This window comes from Aplidium turbinatum, chromosome 6, assembly GCF_918807975.1.
Source record: "Aplidium turbinatum chromosome 6, kaAplTurb1.1, whole genome shotgun sequence".
NCBI classification, from domain to species: domain Eukaryota; kingdom Metazoa; phylum Chordata; class Ascidiacea; order Aplousobranchia; family Polyclinidae; genus Aplidium; species Aplidium turbinatum.
Window position 1 is genome coordinate 11,720,313 of NC_137477.1, and position 24,813 is coordinate 11,745,125.

At 39.2% G+C, this 24,813-nt stretch overlaps 1 protein-coding gene across 1 annotated transcript; it reads right to left on the minus strand.

Annotated features, from left to right (window-relative positions):
• Positions 1–5,630: 5,630 nt before the first annotated feature.
• On the minus strand, positions 5,631–15,210 carry LOC145772401 (protein rolling stone-like). The gene is made up of 3 exons (XM_082584278.1): positions 15,121–15,210; positions 11,282–11,477; positions 5,631–6,399 (listed from the first exon to the last, which is right to left on the minus strand). The coding sequence occupies exons 1-3, from the start codon at positions 15,208–15,210 to the stop codon at positions 5,954–5,956; spliced, it is 732 nt and encodes a 243-aa protein (XP_082440404.1). The 3' UTR covers positions 5,631–5,953.
• Between the last annotated feature and the right edge of the window lie 9,603 nt (positions 15,211–24,813).

The following is a 24,813-nucleotide window of genomic DNA, read 5'->3' on the forward strand; positions in this document are numbered from 1 at the left end:
CTGCCATCAAGGCCATAACACGATTTTTAAAGAAGACAAATGGCATATTATTACCATCGTAACCAATCAAGGCCGCCTTATCGAAGAACGTCCTACTATTTTGGTATTCAAAAAAGCAATCCTGCTGTTGAGAACTCGATTTAGCGGGAGAAGACAAGCTATATCCCTTAATGGGCTGAGTGGGCTCAGTCACATGCACAGCCCGATCACGATCCTCACATACGTTAAAATCAGGAGACACGATACGCCTCTCACAACCACCCAAATTACGTGTAGCTGGGCGATCAAAAACTAGCGGCGCTGAAAACTGTGAAGGGGACAAAGCATTACTGCTAATGGCGGCCCCGTGACCTGTACGCTCTGGGGGAGGAGTTCGGTTGTAATTTGCAGACCTTGGCTCTACAGCCTTCGGAAGACCCTTAGCCGCGGCCCTGAGACCTCCTGAAACAGCTTGAAAAGATGTGGATTGTACTGGTCCACTTACAGATTGAACAGGCGTCTGGAAAAGGTTATGTAAATTAAACTGTGATTGATGTTCACTTCTGGAATGCCTAGAAGATCCCTTCTTAGAGCTACGCCGGGAGCCCACCTCTGATCGATATTCAGCTAATGCCACTTCCTTACGTTGTTCAGCCCTCAACTGAGCGTCTTTGAGTGCGAACTCAGCAGCTCTCGCTTCGGCTTTCGCGGCAGCCTCAGTTCGTACGGCCTCAGCTCTCGCGGCGGCCTCAGCAGCTCTCGCTTCGGCCTCAGCTCTCGCGGCAGCCTCAGCTCGTATGGCCTCAGCTCTCATGGCAGCTTCAGTTCGTATGGCCTCAGCTCTCATGGCAGCCTCAGCAGCTCTCGCTTCGGCTTCGGCTTGTATCTGGAGCTCCTCTCGTCTTAGCTGTAAGTTAATTTGTGCCACTATCCGTGACGAGCTCTCAGACATCCTAGTGCTTACATTTGAGGCGCTATCTTCAGGATGTATGTCAGCATCCAACCTATCTGAGAACTCACTTTCTTTTTGTTCAAAGTTATTTTTTAACGAGTTAAATTCGGGATCTACCCTATCACGAAGTTCTGCTAAGATTGCAGAGTTAAAAATTTTACTCAAGAGAGCATGGAAATGCCGTAATTCCTCTTCTAAAGTAGATAAGTTAGATCGAAAAATTAACAGTTCCTGCTTATCACTCAAAGAACCTAGGGCCACAGAAAGTTTCCCAATTTGAGTCAAAATATCCCGTCTAAGATGCCGGGCCTCTCGAACTGACTTAGCCTCATCGTTATTGGGTCCCTCCCCAGAATGGCCTGCCCGACCGCAAAGAACATCATCAGGCTTAAACTCAGTCGAGTCGACGGCGGTCGAGTCCCTGTCGCCACCGAGTGTAGACATATTAAATGTTAGGGCTAAATTTAACAATTAAAAAATTAAGTTACACAAACACACAAATTACAGTAGTTATAAAAAACTTAACTGCAAAGACCGTAAAAAATACAAAAAAGAATTTAAATGCACGATACCGTAGCTGTACGAGTATGTGAAGTCCAAACGTCCACAAAACTTGCTTGGATTCTTCCACTTGAATCTTCAAGCACAGATGGATTGCCTTTAATCTTCTTTCTTGCCAATGAATGTCAAAGTTATTTTTTCTTCTGTACCAAACTGAGAAGAAATGTCTTTACTTTTTAGCTTAAAGTTCTTCAGTTGCCTACCGAGAAGAAATGTCTTTAATTTTCTTTGCTTCTTTAGACTACCAACCAACAAGATCTTCTTTTATTATTTCTTTGCTTTTGTAGCCTACCAACCAACAACTTCGTCTTTTATTTTTTATGGTCACAGCGGTAAACCATAATTTCTTCGTGGGAAAATTGTAACTTAAAGTTCCCGGATCCTTTCGTCTGCATATAATGACCGAAGAAACACACACTTGAACTTCTTTTCAAACAGTGTATTTCTGTAAAAATTAGCCCACGGCTACCAAAAACGAGGGGGTGCAACGCGTACACCACTTAAACTGTCACTACACAACAGATTACTTGGATAAAAGACGGAACTTTTGTCCAGCTAGCAAGCACTAAGCCAACAGTTAAATGTGCGGCCAACTTTCAAACAATCATTTTACGAATGACCAGAATAGATATCAATATCTCAAATTCACGTAGAAAGTAACTGTGACGCAATAAATGAAAGACAATTATGAAGTCATTCCAACAGGTGTTTAAGCTGATGTAATATTTCCTGTTTAAACAGGCCCAAACAGGTCTTATGAACGATGGTGCAATTTTGGCACATGCTTTAGGAATTTCCATGACGTAATATTCAGTAGACTTGAACGGTTTTTATATGACGTTTGATTTGGTGAAAATTGTCGGGAACATTATCGACTTCATCTGTCACTGATAAAGGCTAGGCTACGCTATCTGCTGTAGCAGTGTAGCCAGTGCTGTGTTAAGGGGGGGGCCAAGGGGGGCCCGGCCCCCGGGCCCACCATCTCAGGGGGCCCACAAATAATAGACTTTTGCGCTTCAGTAAAGTTTTTTTTGAGTTGCTAAAGTTTACTGCGTGTAGGCTACTTGTCAATTAGGACGATTTAGGTCTAATTATACTAAAACATCTCAAATTTGGCCCCTTTACTACACTGAAACATCTCTAAAAACACCATTATTATCTTAAAAGAAAGTTAAAATGCGATAAAGCTAGTATCATGATCTGCAGAAGTGTATTTAACATATAACAGGTGGGATGCAATTGAATATATGAATCCAAGAAGGGCCCAATTGCCACAAAGTGTTTTTGCACACCCGTTTTAATTATTTTGGTTATTTACTTTTGTGGTAAAACTTCGATTATGATTACATGCTTAAGCATACTGATTAGAAGCATCATACGTAAAAAGTTCACTTGGTGAAGATTCTGTGCAGAAACAATGGAGAAATTGAAGTGTAATTGCTGTAGTTGGGCCCATTTCAAAATCAAAGGAAATATTGATAGGGTATTTTTTATGTGTTTACCGATATGTTTGAAACATTTGGCCATTTTTTTAAAGTATCATTTAGAAGACATTGGAAAGCACAAATAGTGAAGTGAAAAAAAACTGGAGGCCCCTTTGTGAATTCGCATATTCAATTTGTTTTCATCGAAAGAAATCAGAAAGCACAAAAAGTGAAATGAAAAAAGTGGAGTTGGGCCCTTTGTGAATTTACAATTCATATATAGCCTATAATTCAATTTATTTTCATCAATAAAAGTGTTTTGTTTTTAAAAATTGTGAGGTGTTGGCAAAATAACATTTCTGATAGTTTAATTATCATTTTATTTTAAATATCTTTGACGAGTGATGTCGCGAGCAGGAAAATCTGTCCGCTGCCGCACTGCACATGTCTCCCCGTACACTGCTCCTGTACCACAAAAAATAAGAGTGCACTTGCACAAGTGCAGAGCAAATGCAAGAGAATTTATTAAATGAAAGCAAATTTTGGAAAAAATTTAAGGCCTATTTAGGAGATTGAGTAACTTGCAGCACTTAGTACTACTACCTTTCATAGATCATCTGAGTTGCCTTTTATTGAATGCTGTGGGTACTTTTAGCAGAAACCTTCTATATTTACTTTTTTTAAAACATATGCACATGAAATTGCTCTTATCTTCAAATACCTTATAGACCTGGCATATCACATGTTGTACGGTGGCCTACTGAAATTGCTTTGATCCAAAACAAAAATCATTCTTATCACAAGTGACCTGTGTATTCTGAGAGCAAGTCTTTTAGGCGCAGACAGTTAGACGCCGGTCAGATAGGCGCGCACACTGTGGCGCCAGGATATTTAGGTGCGGAGCAGGGTGGCGCTGGTTCATTTAGGTGCTATTTCTAGTAAAGTCTGCAGATTGTATCAGCTTGGCAGGTAGAGCAATGCTTTTCACACAAAATGTTGTATTGAACAGAAAAATATGTTGTTTTGTTAATGCGAGTGGATTCATTTGTTGTTAGTCATGGCTTCAGTGAGTGAAGCTACTTTATCCGGCAATGCTTTTCACACAAAATGTTATATTGAACAGAAAAAAAATTATTGTTTTTTTAATGCGCATGTTCGGCATTTATTTGTTGTTGGTCCAGGTTTGCGTCGGCGAAAACTTTATCAATAAATTATTCAAGTTTCTGAACATGACTGAGTTCACTTTTAGTTAAGTCAAATAATAAACAACAGTAAAAAATATAGATACCGTAGCCTATATTCAAGCGGGTGGTAAGCTTGAGTGAAGAGTACGGTAACTTAGTTTTCCGTTAATACCCATACAAGGTTTTGCCAAAGCTGAGCTGATACAATCTGCAGACTTTACTAGGAATAGCACCTAAATGAAAGGGCGCCACAGTGCTCTGCACCTAAATATCCAGACGCCACAATGTGCGCGCCTATTTGACCAGCGCCTAACTGTCTGCGCCTAAAAGACGTGGACCCTGTATTCTTGCCACTAACCTAGGCTACCATACCCTAAAAACATTAATTAACTTGAATGCCTGCATAAAATAATGAAAGCTTTGCCTTGGAATGAAATAATGTTAAATAAAAATAATTACACCTGATTCTCAAAACTCTTGACACTGCTTTTGTTTACAAATTAAACTTTACAATCACAGTCACAATGTTTTTACAATGGTTGACTGAACAAGTAGTGTTGCCAGATAAACCATAAAAATGGTGAAAAACAATATTGTTACCAGACCAAATCTGAATGAAAATTAATAATTTCTTCAGTTTTGGTTTTATTCTCAGATTTTATCACGGTACCGCAACGCAAAGTTCAAACAGTCAAAATTCCGCGCGGTACAGTGGTATTTACGCGTCGTAACCATACTCTATTTCCAGTGTTTATTTATTAGAAATTTTTAACACTTTTGGCTTTCATTCCGAGCAAAGGTGTAGCTAAGAAATGATAGACCTGTGTTTGTGTTTACTTACATTTGTGTTGTTATCTAAACTGGTGAAAAAGTTTATTGAAGTGAACCACATTTCCATATCGGTGCAGTAAAAATATACACAATACTATAGGTCTGCTTGACGATAGGGAGCCCAAAATTATTCTGGCCCCGGGGCCCACAAAAGGTTTAACACAGCACTGAGTGTAGCTTACTGCATTTCTCAACAGTCTGATATCTGATCATAACACTTGGATATAGAAGTAGCACAAAGGCCTATTGGTACAAACTTTTATTTATAACACAATAGGTATTCGTCTTTCTCAGGTAGTGGCTGATCCGGATTGATGCGATGCCCCCACTCCCCAAAAGAAAAAAAAGTATGGGTTAACTTCTCTGTGTAATTTGCAAGGTCAGATAGATGTAGGTACACCATTGAGTTTTATTGAAATCGCCCTCGTTAAGGCTACTTGCTGGATCCGTCCCTGTGCCCAGGTAATTTGAAAAGTAGCACAAAGAAAAAATTGATGCAACACAAGAAAAACATTTTTCCGAATGACAGAAAATGGTCTTGGACTAAAATGACTGTCGTTAGGCCTACATTTGTGAAAGTGCAAAGTATTTTATGTCATTTCAAGTGTGGTGAATTGCATATAGGCCCAACCGAGTAAAAGAATTGCAAGCAGGCTAATCTTAGCTAAAAAGTAAGCTAAGTTACATAAATATCACGGATCGAAAAGTTAAAAATATTGAGTTGATGATAATGGATAACAGTAGGCAATCAATAAATAGCTTCACTAAGTTTAACGGTTGCAATCCTCAGTAGTGCAGCCTAATTAAAAACCATCGTTTTTAATAGAAACATTTCGTTTGTAGTGAGCTTTATTTGTCTTGCTTTCATTTTTATGGTGGTAAATTTTATTTGAAACGCTTAGCATAGAATAAATTTCACAGAACTGTTACTGATTCAAGATTGCCATTATCTAGTTTTGACCACAACTAAAAATACCCAAAAAAAAGTAGCCTATTTCACTACGATAGCCTCTGTAGGCTAATTAAGGAACACATTTGCGTTTAATGATATCTGTGAAATAACTGAGCATGTACATTGTAAAGTGACCGCAAGGGGCGATAAGAAAAGTCATTCCAAGACTGAAACCTAACGCCCAACTTGGAGAAGTTCCCCAATTTACTATCTTATAGATGGCAGAATCAACTCCAGCAATATGAAGAACGAAAAGAAAAAGACAATAAATAGCAGTGAAAATAGATGTATAAAAGAAATGATAAATCCTCATGGGTATGTTATTTAGGACTAGGTCAACTAATATGAAGACGGAATTGATAAAATGAAGATGGATTGTTCCCACTGAAAAATTGAATTTCCCGCTGTCTTCTTGCCACTCGGTGACGCAATACAGTATCGTCACTGCCACCGCTATGCTGAGTGACGTCACGTAAAGCATTGATGTTACCATGTGGTACCACTGGATTTTGGCTTCTGAAAAATAATATGGAAACTCAGAGCTAAAGTAAAAGTTTCCACATAGGTGTAGCTTACCGTAGGCCTACGGTACCGTACTTCTATAGTTTTATTTTCCAAGCAGTTATTTTTTTCATTTCTAAATGTGTTTTTCTTTTCATAACAGGGGATGGATAGGGAAGGTAAGTTATAGTAGGCCTATACAATAATCTAGATTGTGGTTTACGTTTGAAGTCGAGGTGGAGTTTGGAGTCATTAGGCCTATTCCCAAAATATTTTGAGCAGGAGTGGATTTAGAGTCACAGACGTTGGAGTGGAACAGAAGTCCACAAAACTTGACTGTGTAACCTACACCTCTGGTTCATCCCACGTAGCCTAAGCTAGATTAGATGACAAATTTCATGATTTAAAAGGGTAAATTAGCAAGTGTAAAAGGTATGGGCCTTTTGGTCATTGGTTTGTTGGGATACACTTTACAGCAATCGAACAAAGGGTAGGCTATAATGCTGCAGCTTTTATGAAAAATGTCCTTCCGACAAAAGTATTGCTCTTTTCGCTAACCGGTGTCTAGGTGTGCCTGCCAGTCGCATTCAGTTAGGGGAGACCGGGGAGAGTTGTTACAATTTTCAGTAAATCTAAGATTTCTCTCAATATTTGCACAAAGTTGCTGAAAATTTTATGTAATCTTGCCACATCACCAGTTGTTATAAATACAACTTCAAAATTTAACAAAGTTATGTTTACAGGAAAATATTTGCATTAATATATCAATGAGTCAGTTGTAACAAGTCACCCCAGTATCGGGGTGACTTGTTACACAGATTGGGTGAAATGTTACAATTTCAAATAGGCTGTTCTATTAACTAATTTTTCTTAATAAAATACCGTACCTAAAACTGATGGAATACGTTGACACAGCATTCTTGAATTTATTGAACATCCAAATTTAATAGAAAAAAAATCATGAACAAACAAATAACATCATTATTGACAATGCATTGTCACCAGGATTGCAAACACATGATCTCCATTCAACCATTCATGGTATTTGGCTTCAATAAGGCACCCTTTATTAGTTTTTGGCATGTTTAGGCACAGATACAGCAACAACAGATCAGTGATGTACGCGCATACAAAAAATATTGACGCCGTCAGCGCAAACGCAAACGTTCGAAAAACTATACTCCGCATGCGTCAACGCAACTTGTAAAAAAAGTTGGGGTCCTCAGCGTCAGCGCATACACTAGCGTAAACTCATTTTGTTTGCTAGGTGCCAAACATTTACTATAAACCACTCGAAACAAACAAGTTTTATTTTGAATTTCCACGAAGAAACACAAGCATCTGAAAGTGTTCATCTGACATTTTGCTGCGTTTTGGTTTCAATATGTCTTTGCCCATTGAAAACATTCTTTCAACTGCAGCACTGGAAGGTATTGGCGTGTTGTAGAGAAAAAAGGTATTTTGGAAATCTTTCGTTGGGAAAGCTCCCACGGTTAATGGTCCTTTGTGTGGCCTCTCTTGCAAGTAGGGCCATGGATTTGTATTATCATGCTCCATTTCACTTGGAGATTAGTAGGCCTATTACCGTAAGTTATTCCCTGAATACAATAGTGTAGTGTAAGAAACTGTAGCATATGCCTATCAAGAAAATTCTAGATTATACTAACTGTCGCTCCCTAAAAATCCATTATAAAAACACTATTTTTAAAATGATTCCGTTTAAATAAGACTAATGTTGCTTTTAATGCCATAATTCTCTCAGTAAGCTCTATGCTTTTTTCTGATAAGATTTTTAAAAAGTGGGTTAATGGAAGACAAAACTGCCAGACACAAGCAAGTTTAGATTCTGAACTGCACAACTCTTTGTTATTAGCATTCAGGGATAGTTAGCATTACTAGTGTTATTAGCAGTAGGCTACTCAAAAGCCTCTCACAATTGGCCCCTGGATGGATGTTTTGCTAAACTGCTCATCAAGTTACAAAACATTACATACTTACGCGACAGAATGTATAAATTGTCAAGTAAAAATTACCTTAGCTTGATAGCTTACTGTATGTAGGCCTACACATTACTACGCTACATAGCCTACAACAAGAATAACCGGCAAAGACAGAGTAATGTAGCCTACTACATATAACATACAGAGTACAACATCAATCATCATGCAAGCAATCACGGTCGGAGACCAAATATTTGAGTTTGTTTAAATACATAGGCTGCATTGCTCAGTGCTCATTGCCTGAGAAGTTTCTGATTTGCCCCAAAATGAAAGACTTAACTAATATAAATTAAAGTGCTCACAATTGCTTACAAACGCCTTCAACACGGCTTGACTAAAAAAACTTCACACTACGAAGCCAAGTCATTGTTTACATTTTACATGGAGCGACATTACCAACCTACCTACTTGCTTGCTTACATTACATTCCTGTTCTGACCCGTAATTTACTAATTTCTCAGTAGGCCTAAGTTGTTTTAACTAATTCTTTCTTTTTTTCTGCAAGACTTCAGTCTCCACGTGGGACTCTAGCGTCAAAGGCAGTAGTGCAGTGGTTCCCAACCTGGGGTTCGCGAACCCCTTGGGGGTCCGTGAGAAAGCATTTGGGGGTCCGTGATTACCTTGATGAATTTTGGAAAAAAAAACGAAAAGCGATCTTTTTACTTTCATTTCTCTTTTTAAATGCAAATGTGTCAAGCTCAAGCCCGCGAAAATAAATTGTAGGCTACCGGCATGCATTCAAATAAATCTAACTGCTGCTTACAGTGTGTACATTGACCTTAAACTACATCTACCACAACGCATGTCGATTACAGTCAAATCAGGATTGGCTCGTCTATTTCGTTATAGCTCGTGTATTATCGCCTGGACGTTGAAGATGACATGCGTGTTGCATTGTCAAAAACTCAACCACAGTTCAGTCGATTAGTTAATAAGGAAAGGCAGAAACAGCCCTCTCATTAAATTTGCTTACGTTGAAAAAGTTTCGGCATGGCACTTTGGGTCACCTTAATATTCAAATACTGCTAACATTTCTTGAACAATTCATTCATTTTTTTATTTGAGCAGCTGTTTAACCTGATATTTGCCGCAGGAGTCATAACGGCAATGCTATATGACACAGTACAGTAGTTGAGTAGCATAATTACAATAGTCAATAGTATGTTAATTGAGTTTCAGGCCAAATTTAGGTAGGGGTCCGCAGAATTAATAATTTGTCTTAAGGGGTCCGTGACAACAAAAAGGTTGGGAACAGTAGTGCGATATAAAAACAAACTCCAGCTGACTGAACAATAGATTGACACTGTGACACAACACTAGAACAATGGGCAATTGCAAGACGTCAACATTTCGCAGTTTGACAAAAAAAAATTGCAAACAACAACTAAGACATTAAAAAGTATGCGTTGACGCTATGCGCTAAAAAACCGCGAAAACTTTGCGGCGCAGCCTCAAGCGCAAACTATCCAAAAAAATGTGGCCGCAAGCGTTAGCGCAAACAAAAAGTCTACGCCGCAAGTATGCGGCGTAGAATTTGCGGCGCATACGTACATCTCTGCAACAGATATTAGTAGAACTTAAAAATGTAATCAACTATTCTAAATAATACAAAATTTGTTATTTGAGTACCAAATTAAGTACTTTTTCCAGTTGGGATGAGCAAGCATTACACTGTGTAACAACTCACCCCAATAGTAGTTGGCTGAATAAGATTAACATATGTCAAACATGTGACACTCAGCTTTAAAATATTTATAATGAACCAAAGGTATTGCACTTCAAGTCTGATTTAACTTTGAAGCCAGTTAAATATCACTCATAGTTTTGTAGCAATAACATTTTCTTTGACAAAGCAAAAATTTACTTTTCATATCCTAAAACAGTTTTTCATCAATAATTTTCTACTGCAGCCTTCAAAATGGCTGAACCTTCGTTTGCACATGGAAACTAAAAACCTGACAAAAAGAAACTTAATTCCAGCGGTTGATGTGAACTAATTTAAAAGTTAAAAGGACTGTAACAACCCTCCCTTGTAACAAATCTCCCCGGTCTCCCCTACATCCTCTGAGATGCAACGCCTGCTCTGTATAAAACAGGAAGAAAAGTTGCCACATAAGTTAGTTACCGACAAAAGGTTACTTTGTGTCAAACCAATATATATGCATTGGTTGGTGGCTAACTATCTACTTTGTGCAGGCCCTGTGAAAAACATGGGTCTGTTGTGTGGACTCTCAAACGACAAACATGATGTAAGCTACAAGATACAGCAGCTGTTTGTGACGTGGACTGTTTGTTTGCAAAAACCTAAGTTACAGTACAGTATTGCAGTAAGCCTGATGCACATGCGATTTTACGTTCACTTTCACTGTGACAACATATAATATAATAGGGCAGTAGGCAATAGAAAATGCACATGTAACAAGAAAACAGAGAAATACTGGTCCTAAAATATTGAGTAGGAGTAGGCCTACCCTAATTTGAGCACAACAATAGAGATTTCTATGTTAAATGATCGCATATCTATAATAATATAACATAAGATCTTTCTCATACTCCCCAAAAGTATTTTAAAAATAGTTTTGAAATTTTGTAACATCATCTTTAGCAACTATTAGAGTCCATTATAAGCTATACTGTACCCTATTAAACTTACGACAACTTCATACAGGTCTATATTTATTTAAGGCTATAACCTAAAAACAAGCAATATACTGTTTGTCTACGGTCCCCTTTCTTGAAACTATGGCTTAAACAGTTAAACTACGATTTCATACCACAAAACGTACTTTTTGTCGGCTTTGTTGATGATGGACAACTCTTTGATGAGATCATTGAGATTTCAACTTCTTCTCCAGTGAAAATTGAAATGCCAGATTCATTGGGTTCTGTCAACTTACTTTCTAGTCCAACTTTGAAGGCGCAAAAAAGAGCAAATCCGAAATACAAGGCAAGCTGCAGTTGATTCCAATGGGAAAGATAAAAGAAGAATCTGCTTTTGTTTTCATTCGTTGTGAAATCAACAAGCAAAAATACAACCCAATACCCAAAGAGAAAACATCGGAAAATTCGAAATACCAGTTGACTCAAATTGAACTGAAAATACAAATAATGCAAATTAAAAGTCTTTTCGTATTCCCATTGTTGATTAGTTTACAGAGCAAGTCAGACCGAGTTAGATTTAAAAAATGTAAAATTTAACCCAAATCGTATCGCTTTTTCACAAAATTAGAACTTGAAGATGTCTGGGTTCAAAAACTTGGCCTTAAAAAACTGCAGAATTGGAATCGGGTATTTTAGCACGTCTTCATAACCTTACCCTTACTTTGAATCACTATTAGGCTACTTTAAGATAGCACATAACCCACCAATGCAACAATGGTCTCATGAAAATGACTAAATGAAACCTTTTCCTAATTGTAACTCAATACACAAGACCGTTGATAGAATAATTTAGGTCTGGTACCAATGAGATCTTGAGGCCTTAAACAAAAACACTTCTAAGAAAAATCTGCTATATTGCAAAAACGTGCAGTAGTTTTATCAAGTTTCCGGCTCTGGTCTGAAAGTATCTCCTGGAGACCCTCTGTCACCGTCATTGCAAATACATGTCCAGTGACATACCATGGCGACCTACGTGTCATATGAAACAACAACTATGACGCCCGTCCCAACAAAGCCGTCTATGTTTGCAGTCACAATTTTCAATTGCTGATTGTCATAGCCTATTTCATCGAGTTTAAAATTATGGATCTAGAAATATTTATCTGTGAAACTAAATAGCCTACCTCGCATAAAAATTAGTTTGTGATGGAAAAATACTCGAGAACGGCCGAAAAACTAAAAATATATAAAACCTTTTCTTGCTGAGTGGCAGAGCTACTGATCAACGATGCAAAATTTAAAATCAAAACTTTAGTGTGCGCTGTAACCTACCCTCGAAAAATTCTTTGCTATTTCGGAGGTGAATATTTATCTAAGCCACATTGGATGTCATACAATTAATCGATAAAATATGCTATTGGTCCCTCAACTATAACATTTCAAAACCATTCTTTATGCACAAATATTTTATTGGTAAACTAAGGCTTTACTTAAAACAACACCAAGATAAAGGAATCTTACGTCAAACAAAGCAATATTTTTATTTTTATATGTTTCAGAAAATATTTGTGTTTTTAACTTCCTAAAGCCATAGAAGCCTATTGCCAGTACTGTTGACAAGGAGGTTCAGAGAGTACTTTTGGACCCGGGTCCGGGATGGAATTAGGGGCCCGTAACTTTTCCAAAGGGGCCCAGGAACTTGAAGAAACCATCGCTTTATTTTTTTAAACATGGTGCGTTTCTTAGAAGTGTCTTGATTTAGGGCCCAAGGATCTCATTGGTACCGGGCAGTGGCGTAGCTAGGGGGGGGGGGCGGACTGTCCCGGGCTGCACGTCTGGGGGGCGGCACTTTCAGACTACGATTTTTGATTTTGATTATAATCTGATAAAAAAACGCACTTCATTTTCACATGCTTTTTCTTGAAGGGGCGGCAAAATCTGAATCCGCCCCGGGCGGCACATTCTGGCACATTCCCTAGCTACGCCACTGGTACCGGACCCAAATTATCCTCTCAGTGGCCCTGAGCCTAGCTATTCTCTATGAGTATGGCGCAAGGCTATGCACTTTGTATGCACAGCACTGTCCGCTCTCGAAAATTTTCTTGGGAGGTTTTATGGTTTCGTAAGCATTGTGCAGCTTTACGAAATTGTAGGACTCTAGATAAGCAAACAAAACCGAAAACGAAACCGGTGATCGAAAATTGAAAACTCAAACTTATTTTTGTTTCAAAAAATTCTCCAACTATTTCAATTCAAACAGCTCTTTCGTTTTTCTTACGGCAACAGTGGCTTGTAAGGAAAATTAATACAAGTTCTCTTGACGTAATTGCATAAACAATGTTTTGGAAAGTCTCTACAGCAGTGGTTCTTAACCTTTACTAACCTGCCGAACCCTTATGCTACTCTGCAAGCTTTCGTTGAACCCCAAATTTTCGCTGAGTCACAAAAACAAAATCTACCACATTTAAGTAATACATTACTGTATCAATGAGACTTCTGTTGTTGTTTTTCTGAGACCAATAGTGAGATTCGAAGCTTTGTCTCGGAAACAGCAATTCTCATGTCATTTTCGCATGCAAGCCGGTTTTGTTTTTTGCTTTAACATCCACCATAATAGAAAACGCATCCTCACATAAATAAGTGGTTACGAATGGCATGAGAACTTTAAGGGCAACTTTTGTAATAAGAGGATAACTTTCCATTTGTTGGCACCGAAACGTTTGAAGATTTGTTGTGTTGAACTTCCTTTTTTGCACCTTGTCGCTTTCTTGAAGCTCGGTAATGTCATCCAGTATGGACTTTATATCTGCTGTTGCAGTATCACAAGCAAACGGTTGACGTATCCATACTGGATATTGTGTTTGTTTAGAAAAGTAGTTTTTGAAATGAGTTTTGCAACTTCTGCATAAGCTCAGTAAATAGGCCACTGGCTTAAGCCTCTGACTTTCTGCAACTTCGCCATTAATTGCTGTATCGGAACTACTTACTACGTTGTCCACACGTGGAAAGTTAGCGAAGTTGTCATTTTCCAATCTCTGTCACCACAATTGCAGTTTCCTCTGAAGAGCACTCATTTGCTCTTCAGCTTCTACTAAATTTTACCACCTCCTTGCATTTGGTAACTCAGCTGATTAAGGCCACCAAAAATGTCAGCCAAATAAGCCAAAGAAGGATAAAACTTGAGTCCTCAAAGTGTTTTGAATGCCGATGGTTGTGACTTTTCAAGAACTCCAATAATTCTGTAGTCAAAGCAAAAACACGATTCATCACTTTCCTCCTCGATAGCCATCGTACTTCAATGTGGTAGAGAAGGATTTTGAATTGTGACTATTTCTTCACACAGCTGCATAAAAATTCGATGATTCAAAGCCGTTTCACCGTTTCAACAACTGTAATTGACAGTTTCAACAACAATTTTTGTTTTCAACAGCATTGTGTTACGTGTAGATAGCATCATTACATCACGCGTCAAACACACAGATGTTTACTTACCATCACGTAAGGCGCAATCAAGTTTCGGCTGGAGAATATTTTCTAAAAATATTCGCTGATATAGCCTACCATTCAGTATGCCGTGTGTTAATGTTTCAGAGGACGTTTGCGCTGAACCCCTGAAACAGCTTCGTCGAACCCCAGGGGTTCGAGCGAACCGTGGTTAAGAACCACTGCTCTACGGTTTAGGTTTTCATATGAATATTTCATAAAGAATAACAGAGTCATAGAAACAGAATAAATAACGTTAGGGTTTATTGGCTGGTTAGGAGTGCGTGCCTCCAACTTTTTTGACTTTTTTTTCAATTAAGAGAAGCATCTGACTCAGTGCTCAATCAGTTGCAAAATATTTCAACCTTTTCACAAGTTTGAAGAAGTTGCTATAGAATTTAAATACGGTACTTCGGTTGTTTAAACTTTTCATAACGTAAGCTTCCTCTGAGCTTTACGTAATATCCGGTGCACTGGCAGGTGAGCAACTGGTCCAGAAGCTACAAGATACGTAATGGTTCAATTAATGACTGAACTGCAGTTGGCTGAAAATAAAATTGACTCATAAACTTTTCAAATAATACAAAAGTCGATTAGTTAGAGTATTGTCACCTAAACAATTAGCTTACCCTTGGCCTTATCAGCCACATACCTTTGACGTTGTAAAATCTTGTGAAGAAAAACCGTCAAATCCAAAATGCTTCAGCTGAAATTGTCCACAAAAAGAAACGGGGTTTGTCATTTTAAAAACTTTTTTGTGTATCCGTTTGCAAATTTTGTCTATTTTTGCACTCTTTTTTTCTAAATGGAAAAAAAAATTTAGTGTCTCCAAGACAAATAGTTTACTGGTTGGTTTATTGTTTATTTTTGTGAGGAAAAGATCTTTCATGGAAATTTCAATTTATAGTACCGGTACTCGCTTATGGCCTTGTGATTAATACTTCGTATAAACAAACCTATTCTGTTGTCCGCCTGTTAGCTCAGTGGTTAAGAGCCGGACTCAAGATCAAGTGGCGCTGGTTTGGCTTTCGGGTGTGCGCTTGAGCAACGTATTTCAGGACTGCTCCATGCAGCGGCACTTAGTCAATGAAATAGTTCCCTGGCAACAACTCTTCAACAATCGGAAACTTTTCTTTATCAATTTCGGTAACCAGCCCTGCGTCATTGATTCAAATCCTCTAAGTTACTACATGTATGCGAAACTGCCAGGAATAACCTAGCTATCAAAGGCTTTGTCAGACCGAGGATTAAGATTCAACACCAACCAACCGAGATGCGACAATGTTGCAAATAGCGTACCCCTCTTGTGAGGCGATTGTCTCTGTTTAAAGAACAAACGTGGGTAGGCTACTGCTGCTGCAGGTAGATCATTACCTTATAAAGAATGTTATAGCTTTTTTGCGTTTGCAAAATTTATATTTTTGTTTACTCTTGCAAATTTTATATTTTTGAAATTTCCAATAAACGAGCAAACTTGTCATGTGAGTTAATAGAATAAAATGTTTAAAAACCAGCCACGCTAAGCAATCAAATTATATAATGTGAGTATGTGACACAACACATTGTCTTGGCATGATGACCGGAAAATCATCATGCGAGGGTAGCATACAGTAAAAGCTGACCAGCTTGCAACATTTCTTTGAAGAAACATAGCCAAACTAGGTGTGCAGTAGGCGAAAAGCTCTTTGGCTACAAGTAGCCTAAAGTTCCAACTCTTTGCAGTACGGTCTTGGCCCACACCAACTATTTTATTTTTTTAGTTTTTTAACTCACTCAATCTCGGCCCCACTTTTATCAATCCTGATTTCTCAAAATGATTGATTTGAAGAACGCCTCCAAACGTTGTAACGTTGTCAGCCGTAAGATTTTTCACTTTCAATCAAAGGTGCGGTTTTCATGTGGATTCCACATTTCTGTCTCTCACTAAGAAATAGAATGACCGTGGCAAATATTGAAAAATTTAGGCTGTAGAATCAGCTATCTAATAGGAGCCCAATCCATTTTTAGGTAGGCTATATGCTAGAGCTTCTAAGCTTACACGAAATGTTTAAGTTATAAACGAAACCTTGGTAACCTTCTCGAAATTCAAAACGGTTTAGCAGGCTATAATGCGGTAGGCTACATGGCACTGCCCTTGACTGAAATGCTACCTTTTGCTATTACTGATGAATCCTTTTTTTATTCAATAAATATTGGTACCGGTATTTAAAAAAAAGTAATGAACAAATCTCTCATGATGGTTATGCTACCACCGTTTTATAGGTTAATGGTTTATGCTACAGCTTTTACTAGGTGGAACTTCTGATCGTCTCCTTGAACAGAGACTGCTGCTAGCATATTTATAGGAGACTGTTTTTATTCGTATACCTTTGGCCGCCATCTTTTTTTCTGCGCTCTTCAGAGAAAATCTACTTTGAAAAGGAGCTTCCTTGTTTTACAATTACGTAGAATGAAATGGCCAATGTTTGTCTCACGCATTTGCGTGCATTTATACTCATTCACCCAGAAAGATTAATTTCATGCGTCATTACGTAAAATACGTAACGTATCTCTTCAACCGCCACGGACAAAGCTATTCATCTGCAAACTCACACACTGTCAGAGACGTTTGTCACTGATACACATATAAATGACCTACGCTTTCAATTCAATTTCCGTTTCGTTGTGATAAAAATAGTTGCTTGTAATGAAAATAGCTCACAGTGAGTAACAATGCAATTTTAGAAAACCTTTTCTCTCAGATTAAATATCTTTGTTTAGTCTAGAATAAAAAAGTTAGCACTTTTTCTCAACTATGTCAAAAATAGAACAATAAATAAAAAAAAATACCAATGCCGTGCTGAAATATAAACAAAGCCGGATGTAGGCCTACCACTAGACCTGATAGGCTGAAGCTTAGGGACTCAAGATTTAGGGGCCTCAGAATAGTTGCACCATGTAAATTGTAGGCCTATATAGGCTAGCCTATTTAAAAACGTTTGAACAGATATATTTGTAAAAACTTCCACCTGGCTATAATGTAAGTTTTTTCTGGCAATCAGTTCTACTAAAGTAGGGTCGGTAATCATAACCAGGTCGTATGTTTATTTTTTATGGAAAAGATAGGCTATATCTAGGCTACAGACACTTATAGGCAAACACAGCTTTGACAGTTAGGCTACATATATGTTTAACTGTTGGTTGGTTTGGTTGCCAGAAGGTTAGAGCTCTGTAATAGTCCAGTACATTCTCAAAAGAAGCTTGATGACGGATGACTAAAAGATGCCTACCGTACACATTGCTCTTCTTTTTGATATAGGCTAGGCCTATACGGTAACTCTTCAAACAAAGTAATAACGACAGTAGCCTATGATATTCTAGGCCTACAGCTTCTTCCACATGAGCAGTGATCGCGTATACAAAAAATATTGACGCCGTCAGCGTAAACGCAAACGTTCGAAAAACCATACACCGTAGCCTATGCGTCAACGTAACTTGTAAAAAAGGTTGGCGGCGTCAGCGTCAGCGCATACACTAGCGTAAACTCATTTTGTTTGCTAGGTGCCAAACATTCACATGGTATAAACCACTCGAAAAAAAACAAGCTTTATTTTGAATTTCCACGAAGAAACACAAGCATCTGAAAGTGTTCATCTGATGTTTTGCTGCCTTTTGGTTTCAATATGTCTTTGCCCATTGAAAACATTCTTTCAACTGCAGCGCTAGAAGGTATTGGCATGTTGTAGCAAATAAAAGACATTAAAAAGTATGCGTTGACGCTATGTGCGAAAAAAACGCGAAAACTTTATACTTTATAGCGTAACCTCAAAGCCAGAAGCGTTAGCGTAAACAAAAAGTTTACGCCGCAAGTCTACGGCGTAGAATTTGTGGCGTAGGCTAGGGGAAGAGAAGGTAATTTGATACACTTTGAACATTTCTGCCTGTTAACTAAAAATTACGTGACACAAACTATTGATTTTACGCTGAAATGAAAGTCTGATGCCTTATTGCACACTTTTTAAAAACATTTTCACTTTTCTATTTTTGTTACTTTTTTTTTAATTGAAATTTTAAAAACGTCACTCAAATGTATCAATTTACCTTCCACGGAAGGTAAATTGATACAACCGGAAGGTAATTTGATACAGTTGGTCACAGCGGTAAACCATAATCTCTTCGTGGGAAAATTGTAACATAAAGTTTCCGGATCCGTTTGTCTGCATGTAGTGACCGAAAAAGAAACACTCCTTGAAACGTCTATTCAATAAGTGTATTCCTGTAAAATTAGCCCGCGGCTATCGAAATCGAGATGCAACGCCTTACACCTCTAAAAACTGTCACTACGATACAGATTACTTGGATAAAAGACGGAGAATTTGTCCAGCTAGCAAGCACCAAATAAACCAGTTAAACTTGCGACTGACTTCCAACAAACAATTTTACGAATGAATCAAAAAAATTTGTGATAACTCAAAGGCACGTCAGCAGTAGTGTGACGCAATATTTCATGTTTAAACAGGTTTCAACAAGTTTGACACAAGTCTTACGAACGATGGTGCAATTTTGGCTCATGTTTTAGGAATTTCCATGACGTAAGATTCAGTAGACTTGAACGGGTTTTATATGACGTTTGATTAGGTGAATAATTGTCTGGAACATAGCGGCCCCTAGTTATGACAGTCTGACATGGCATAACTAAAAAAGAATTGACGACAATTGTGAGCCAATGAATAAAAACACATGATACACAAATTGTTTGAATCACTCACGTTCAAGTTAATACGCAAATACAAAGGGCATGCAAAGAATGAACAGCAATAAGAATAAACACGACGATACATGAAATTGGTACCATAGGTAGTAGGTACACGCAAAAAATGACGCTATATACAATGGTTGCGATAATAACCGACTGTTCTGGGCTCAGACAAGTGTCGGCCACCGCAGACAAAACCAGGCTCAAACCCTAACACTTAGGTGTTCTTTACGGGAGCGAGGCACGAAATATCCCTCAACACATAGTCTACTTTCACTTTCCCCGTACTCTCATCATAGTTGCAGACGGCAACTTTAGCTCTACGAACCACAGGCTTCCCTTTCCTAATTTGTGGAACTACCTCATGCACCCTCCCAAGTTGATACTTCCCACGTTTACCAATGTCCTGGAGAGAACCTACCACTACAAGTTGACCAGGCTCCAAATTCTCGGCCATTTTTAGCCATTTTTTCCGGCCTTGAAGACCTGGCAAGTAAAAATCGATCCATTTACTCCAAAACTGCTGAGAAAGTGACAAATTGAACCGATAATCCCTTCTTAATTGGTCACGATCATGTGGTTGCCCAACAGCACAGTATGGGTCTAAGTATGGGGTCAAAAGTGAAGCAAGGGTGATGACAGTAAAATCCCTAGGGTCGTCACTCAAAGGTACTAAAGGGCGTTCGTTCACGATCCGAACGGCACTGCCTGTGTACGTAAGCAGTTCAATAAAATTGGGCTTACGAATTGAAGAGTCCAAAATGTGAAAAAATGCAATTTTAAATTGTTTAACCATTGCCTCCCAGGCGCCACCTTGCGCCGGAGCATACGGAGGTATAAATTCCCAGTTTATCTCTCTCTGTCTCAGGGCGTTGTAAAATTCAGCTGATTCTATCAACTCGGGTAACTTCTTAGATGCTGCCTGAAAGGTACTTCCATTATCGGAATAGATAGCATTAACCTGCCCACGTAAATCTGTAAACCTTGTAAAGGCAAGTAAAAAATCACTCAGCGACAATGACGTAACCAGCTCAACATGAATAGCGCGAGATGCCATACATGTGAACAAGAGTCCCCAAGCTTTTTTGTGACTTCTACCTTCAACAAAGGTTAAAGGTCCAAGATAGTCTAAGCCGCAATCAAAAAAGGGTTTCCTATGCGCAGTTGTGCGAGACAAAGGTAAATCAGACATGAGCTGCCTTATAGGCCGTGCTTTCTCAATCGCACATACACCACAATCATTAAGATACCTCTTCACGGAGGCATTACCATTAGCGATCCAAAACTTCTGTCGCGTAGACAACAAAGTGTGCTGTACTCCACAGTGCGCATTTCCATTATGATGCGACAGTACAACAAGCCTAGTGAAGGGGTGCTTCGAAGGCAAAACAATCGGATGCTTTGCTTCAAGAGAGATCTCGGGAGAATTACTTAAGCGCCCTTCAATGCGGATTACACCAGCGTCATCTACACAAGGTCTGTACTTTTTAAGTGAACGTAATTCTTTCAAGCGTTCCTTCTCACGTTGCGAAGCGCCAACACTACCTCGCTTTATCACTTCCTCATGGGCATCCGGCGATCGTTTGGTCATTAAATGTACCACATTGCCATACACGCTCTTCTGAACAAACTTCACAGCCAACTCTGAAGCACTGTTAAGATAAGATGCATCCAGTTTTGGCTTCACAAAGCTACGCTTTCTCGTTTTACAGCACAAAAATTCAACAAAAGCAACCAAATAAGCGATTCTCTTTTTCATAACATACAAAGAAGGTGCGGCCTCGATCAATCTGTGAAGACCACCCTGTCCAACGTCAAGCGACTCCTCTTCGTCACGAAGATATAGGCTATGGACAGGTACTGGAGTGGCATTTTCTACAGATGGAATTTCCTCACACTGGTAGAGAAGACTAGAACCATTTAACCACAACTCTCGAAATTCTTTCTTTGTAATAAGATTTGGCCTTGTGCCAACATCAGCTGGGTTCATATCGGTAGGGCAAAAACGCCAATCCTGGGCTCCAGACAACAATAAAATATGCTCAACTCGACGCGTAATAAACTTATTCAAACGTAAATCAGGGTTTTTAACCCACTGCAACACAGTACGAGAATCACACCAAAAATACTTAAGGCAGTCGGGCATCTTCAATGCCTCGTAGGCCTGCTTCACGAGTCTTGCTGTATTCAAAGCGGCAACAAGCTCTTTCCTAGCTATCGGCCAAGAAAACTGATTTTTTACAACAATGGTAGATTTACCCAGAACGAAAGACACACTCGGAACTCCGTTAACCAGTCTACGTAAGTAAACAACAGAAGAGAAAGCTTGATTCGAAGCATCACTAAACCCATGCAATTGATATGAAACAATATCATCCGGACTGCACACACCAGAGTTTGCAAAATACCATCTCGGTAACGAAAAATCCTTAAGCAGGTCCAAAGAGCGAAGCCACGACTCCCACTCTTTAACAAAGCTATCAGGGACCTCGGTGTCCCAATCAAACTTGTCTATCGCCAATTGCTGAAGTATAAGGCGTGCTTTTAGAAAAAATGGCGCTCCAAAGCCTAGCGGATCAAAATTTTGTCCAAGCTGACTGAGCATACTTCGGCGCGTGTGTTTAGCTAAGGGCTTTAAGGAACATGCGATACGCATCTCGTCAGACTCGGTTTGCCACACACAACCCAATGTCTTCGCTGATGGCAAAGTCATATTTTCAGTCTGAAAGTCAATGTCACGAATCAAAGGTGAAAGCATCTCATTATCCAAATTTGACAAGACAATCATAGCCTCCTTGTTAGCACTCCACTTACCAAGTTTAAACGCACGGCTATCAAACAAAGCAATTGATTCATGAGTGATTTGCTGAGCTTCCTCTAAGCTATCAGCCGAAAATATAAAATCATCCATGTACATATTATTTGCAATATTGCAGAGAGTCAATTCACCAGCACTGCTGGGATTCTGCTCGATCATTTTCTTTATAGCCAAGCAAGCGATATACGGGCTACTCTTTATTCCCCAAGGGTGTACACAAAAACGAAATGGTACCATCCTACCATTTTCAAGGTCATCATCTTCAAACCACAATATATGAAACAAATCCCTTTGCGACTCAGGTAACTTTATTTGAAAGAAGCATTTAGTCACATCAGCCATGAGACCAAATCTACCAAGCCGAAATCTAGCCAAGACATCTACCAGAGGGTTTAACAAGTCAGGACCCGAAAACATTACATCATTAACACAAGTTCCTCGAAATTCAGACTTGCCATCGTAAACAATGCGCTTTTTTAATTGTGACGTAACAAAGTATGGTAAATACCATTCAAATCCCTTGACATTTCCTGCTTCACCAGTACGCTCAATATAGCCATTTGATTTAAGATCTTTCATGGTGTCAGTAAGGAAATCACGAAGTTCAGGTTGTTTTAAAGCCTTCTTCCTTAAAGCAGCAACTCTATCTGACGCCAACACAAAATTGTTAGGTAGATCAATATCTTCCTTCAACGGAACAGGTATCTCAAATCGACCATCTTTCAACTCAATATTCGGTTCAACAAGTTCTCTAGCCAAAATGTCATTGCGAGACAATTCACAGGTTTCATTTTGCAAGGTCAAATCCTGAATGACTTTATTCAGGTCTGCTATTTCCATATCGCGAGACTCAATTTTACGCTGAAAGCCAGAGATGACATCCGACTCTGAAGACGTCTGCACTCTGCACACTTTAGCAACGCTTTCATCTAAGGGTGACTTACCACCACAAGCCAACCAACCGAGAGGAGTGAGCAAAGCATGTGGTTCACTACGATTTTCACCAACACGCTCTTTTTTTGCACACATCAAATAAGCGTTGTCGTTGCCAATCAGTACATCTACAGTACTACAATCATTCAAATGAAACATATTCACGTCATGAAAATGACGGAAACCATTTAAATCTTGTTTATGCGGTAAAGTTTTAACATCGTCAGCCCAAGCTGGGTTAACCACCGAAGTTATATCACAAAACAGTTCATCTGTCTCTAACGACTGGATGTTGAGTTTGACAAGGTCAGCACAAGTAGCTTTCTGACCAGCCAGGGTATCCATTTTAAACGACGCTTTATCGTACGGTTTAAGATCAAGTTCACACACCAAATCACTCGAAACAAACGTCAACTGCGAACCAGGATCATGCTGACAATACACCAACTTCGATTTGCCAGTCATTGGATTCAAAACACGAGCAGCAGTAACGCGGTTAAAAGCTGCTTTAACATTTCCAATCTTAACATTACGCACAGGAACTCTGGCACGAGCATCATCTTTCCCAACAGAATCCAGAGAATCACGTGACGTCACATAAAAATCATGCAGAAGAAAATAGTGTTTCCTATCGTTGTTAGGCCCACACTTACGACAGTTATTTGCATGAACGCAATCCCTAACCATATGCTGGCGCAAACAATTCAAGCATTTGCCAGCTTTCACAATGACATCTCTCCGATCTTTAGGTGTCAAGCGCAAAAATTCTTTACAATTAGACAAAAAATGATATTTAACTTGACCACGTGACGAACAACAAATGCATGCCGGCAGGTCTTTACGTCTAGCCTCACCACCGCGCGGTGCGCCAACAACAGTCGAGTACTGCGAACTCCCTGACATCACATCATCATGGGGTTTTACAGACGTCTGCCTAACCGGACATGAAGACAATTTTCCTTTTCCAAACTTTTTAAATTGCTGCGACTCACCAGAATCGCCCATTAGCATAATGCTAAAATCAGTCGACTTACGCGTTTCCTCCCGTACTACAAATTCAAACAAACTCTGAAAAGTAGGCTCATCAGTGCCACCATACTGATCACTTAAAAAGTCAAGATAACGCTGCTTAGCGTCAAACGGGAGTCGCTTAGCCAAATCCAAAACAAAACGTCCTTCCAATTTGTCACGCTGACCATAAGCTTGCGCGTAAAGCAAACACTGCGATAATTCATCTTTAAACTCTTTCAGATCACTGGAAGAGGTCGAAGTCAATTTGCTACCATAGCGATACTTTCTAATTTCTGGTTCTGCGAAAAGACCTCCACGAACCCCAAAACGCTGGGACAAGCGAACTAACGACATTTCTATCCTGTCTTCCTCTGACAAGCCAGGGGTGTCAGAAACCAAATTAGCAATCGTTTGCGCAGCTGTTCTAACACAAACTGCTTGTAACAAAGTCAAACAAGTCCCCTTAAAGGGCGAAGCTGCCATTAAGGCCGTAACACGATTTTTAAAGAAGATAAATGGCATATTACTACCATTACTACTAATGACCTGTACGCTCTGGGGGAGGAGTTCGGTTGTAATTCGCAGACCTTGGCTCTACAGCATTCGGAAGACCCTTAGCCGCGGCCCCGAGACCTCCTGAAACAGCTGGAAAACGTGTGGATTGCCCTGGTCCACTCACAGGTTGAACGGGCGTTTGGAAAAGGTTATGTAAATTAAACTGCGATTGATGTTCATTTCTGGAATGCCTAGAAGAGCCCTTCTTAGAGTTACGCCGAGAGCCCACCTCTGATCGATATTCAGCTAAAACTACCTCTTTACGTTGTTCAGCCCTCAACTGAGCGTCTTTG

Bases quoted from the DNA above. Each gene is read 5' to 3' on its own strand.
- LOC145772401 (XM_082584278.1), bottom strand. From the start codon at position 15,210: ATGACAAACCCCGTTTCTTTTTGTGGACAATTTCAGCTGAAGCATTTT. The intron at 11,478-15,120 runs GTATGTGGCTGA...TTGTATTTTCAG, and splicing joins AAGATTTTACAACGTCAAAG to TTCAATTTGAGTCAACTGGT. The intron at 6,400-11,281 runs GTAAGTTGACAG...ATTATTTTTCAG, and splicing joins CTTCAAAGTTGGACTAGAAA to AAGCCAAAATCCAGTGGTAC.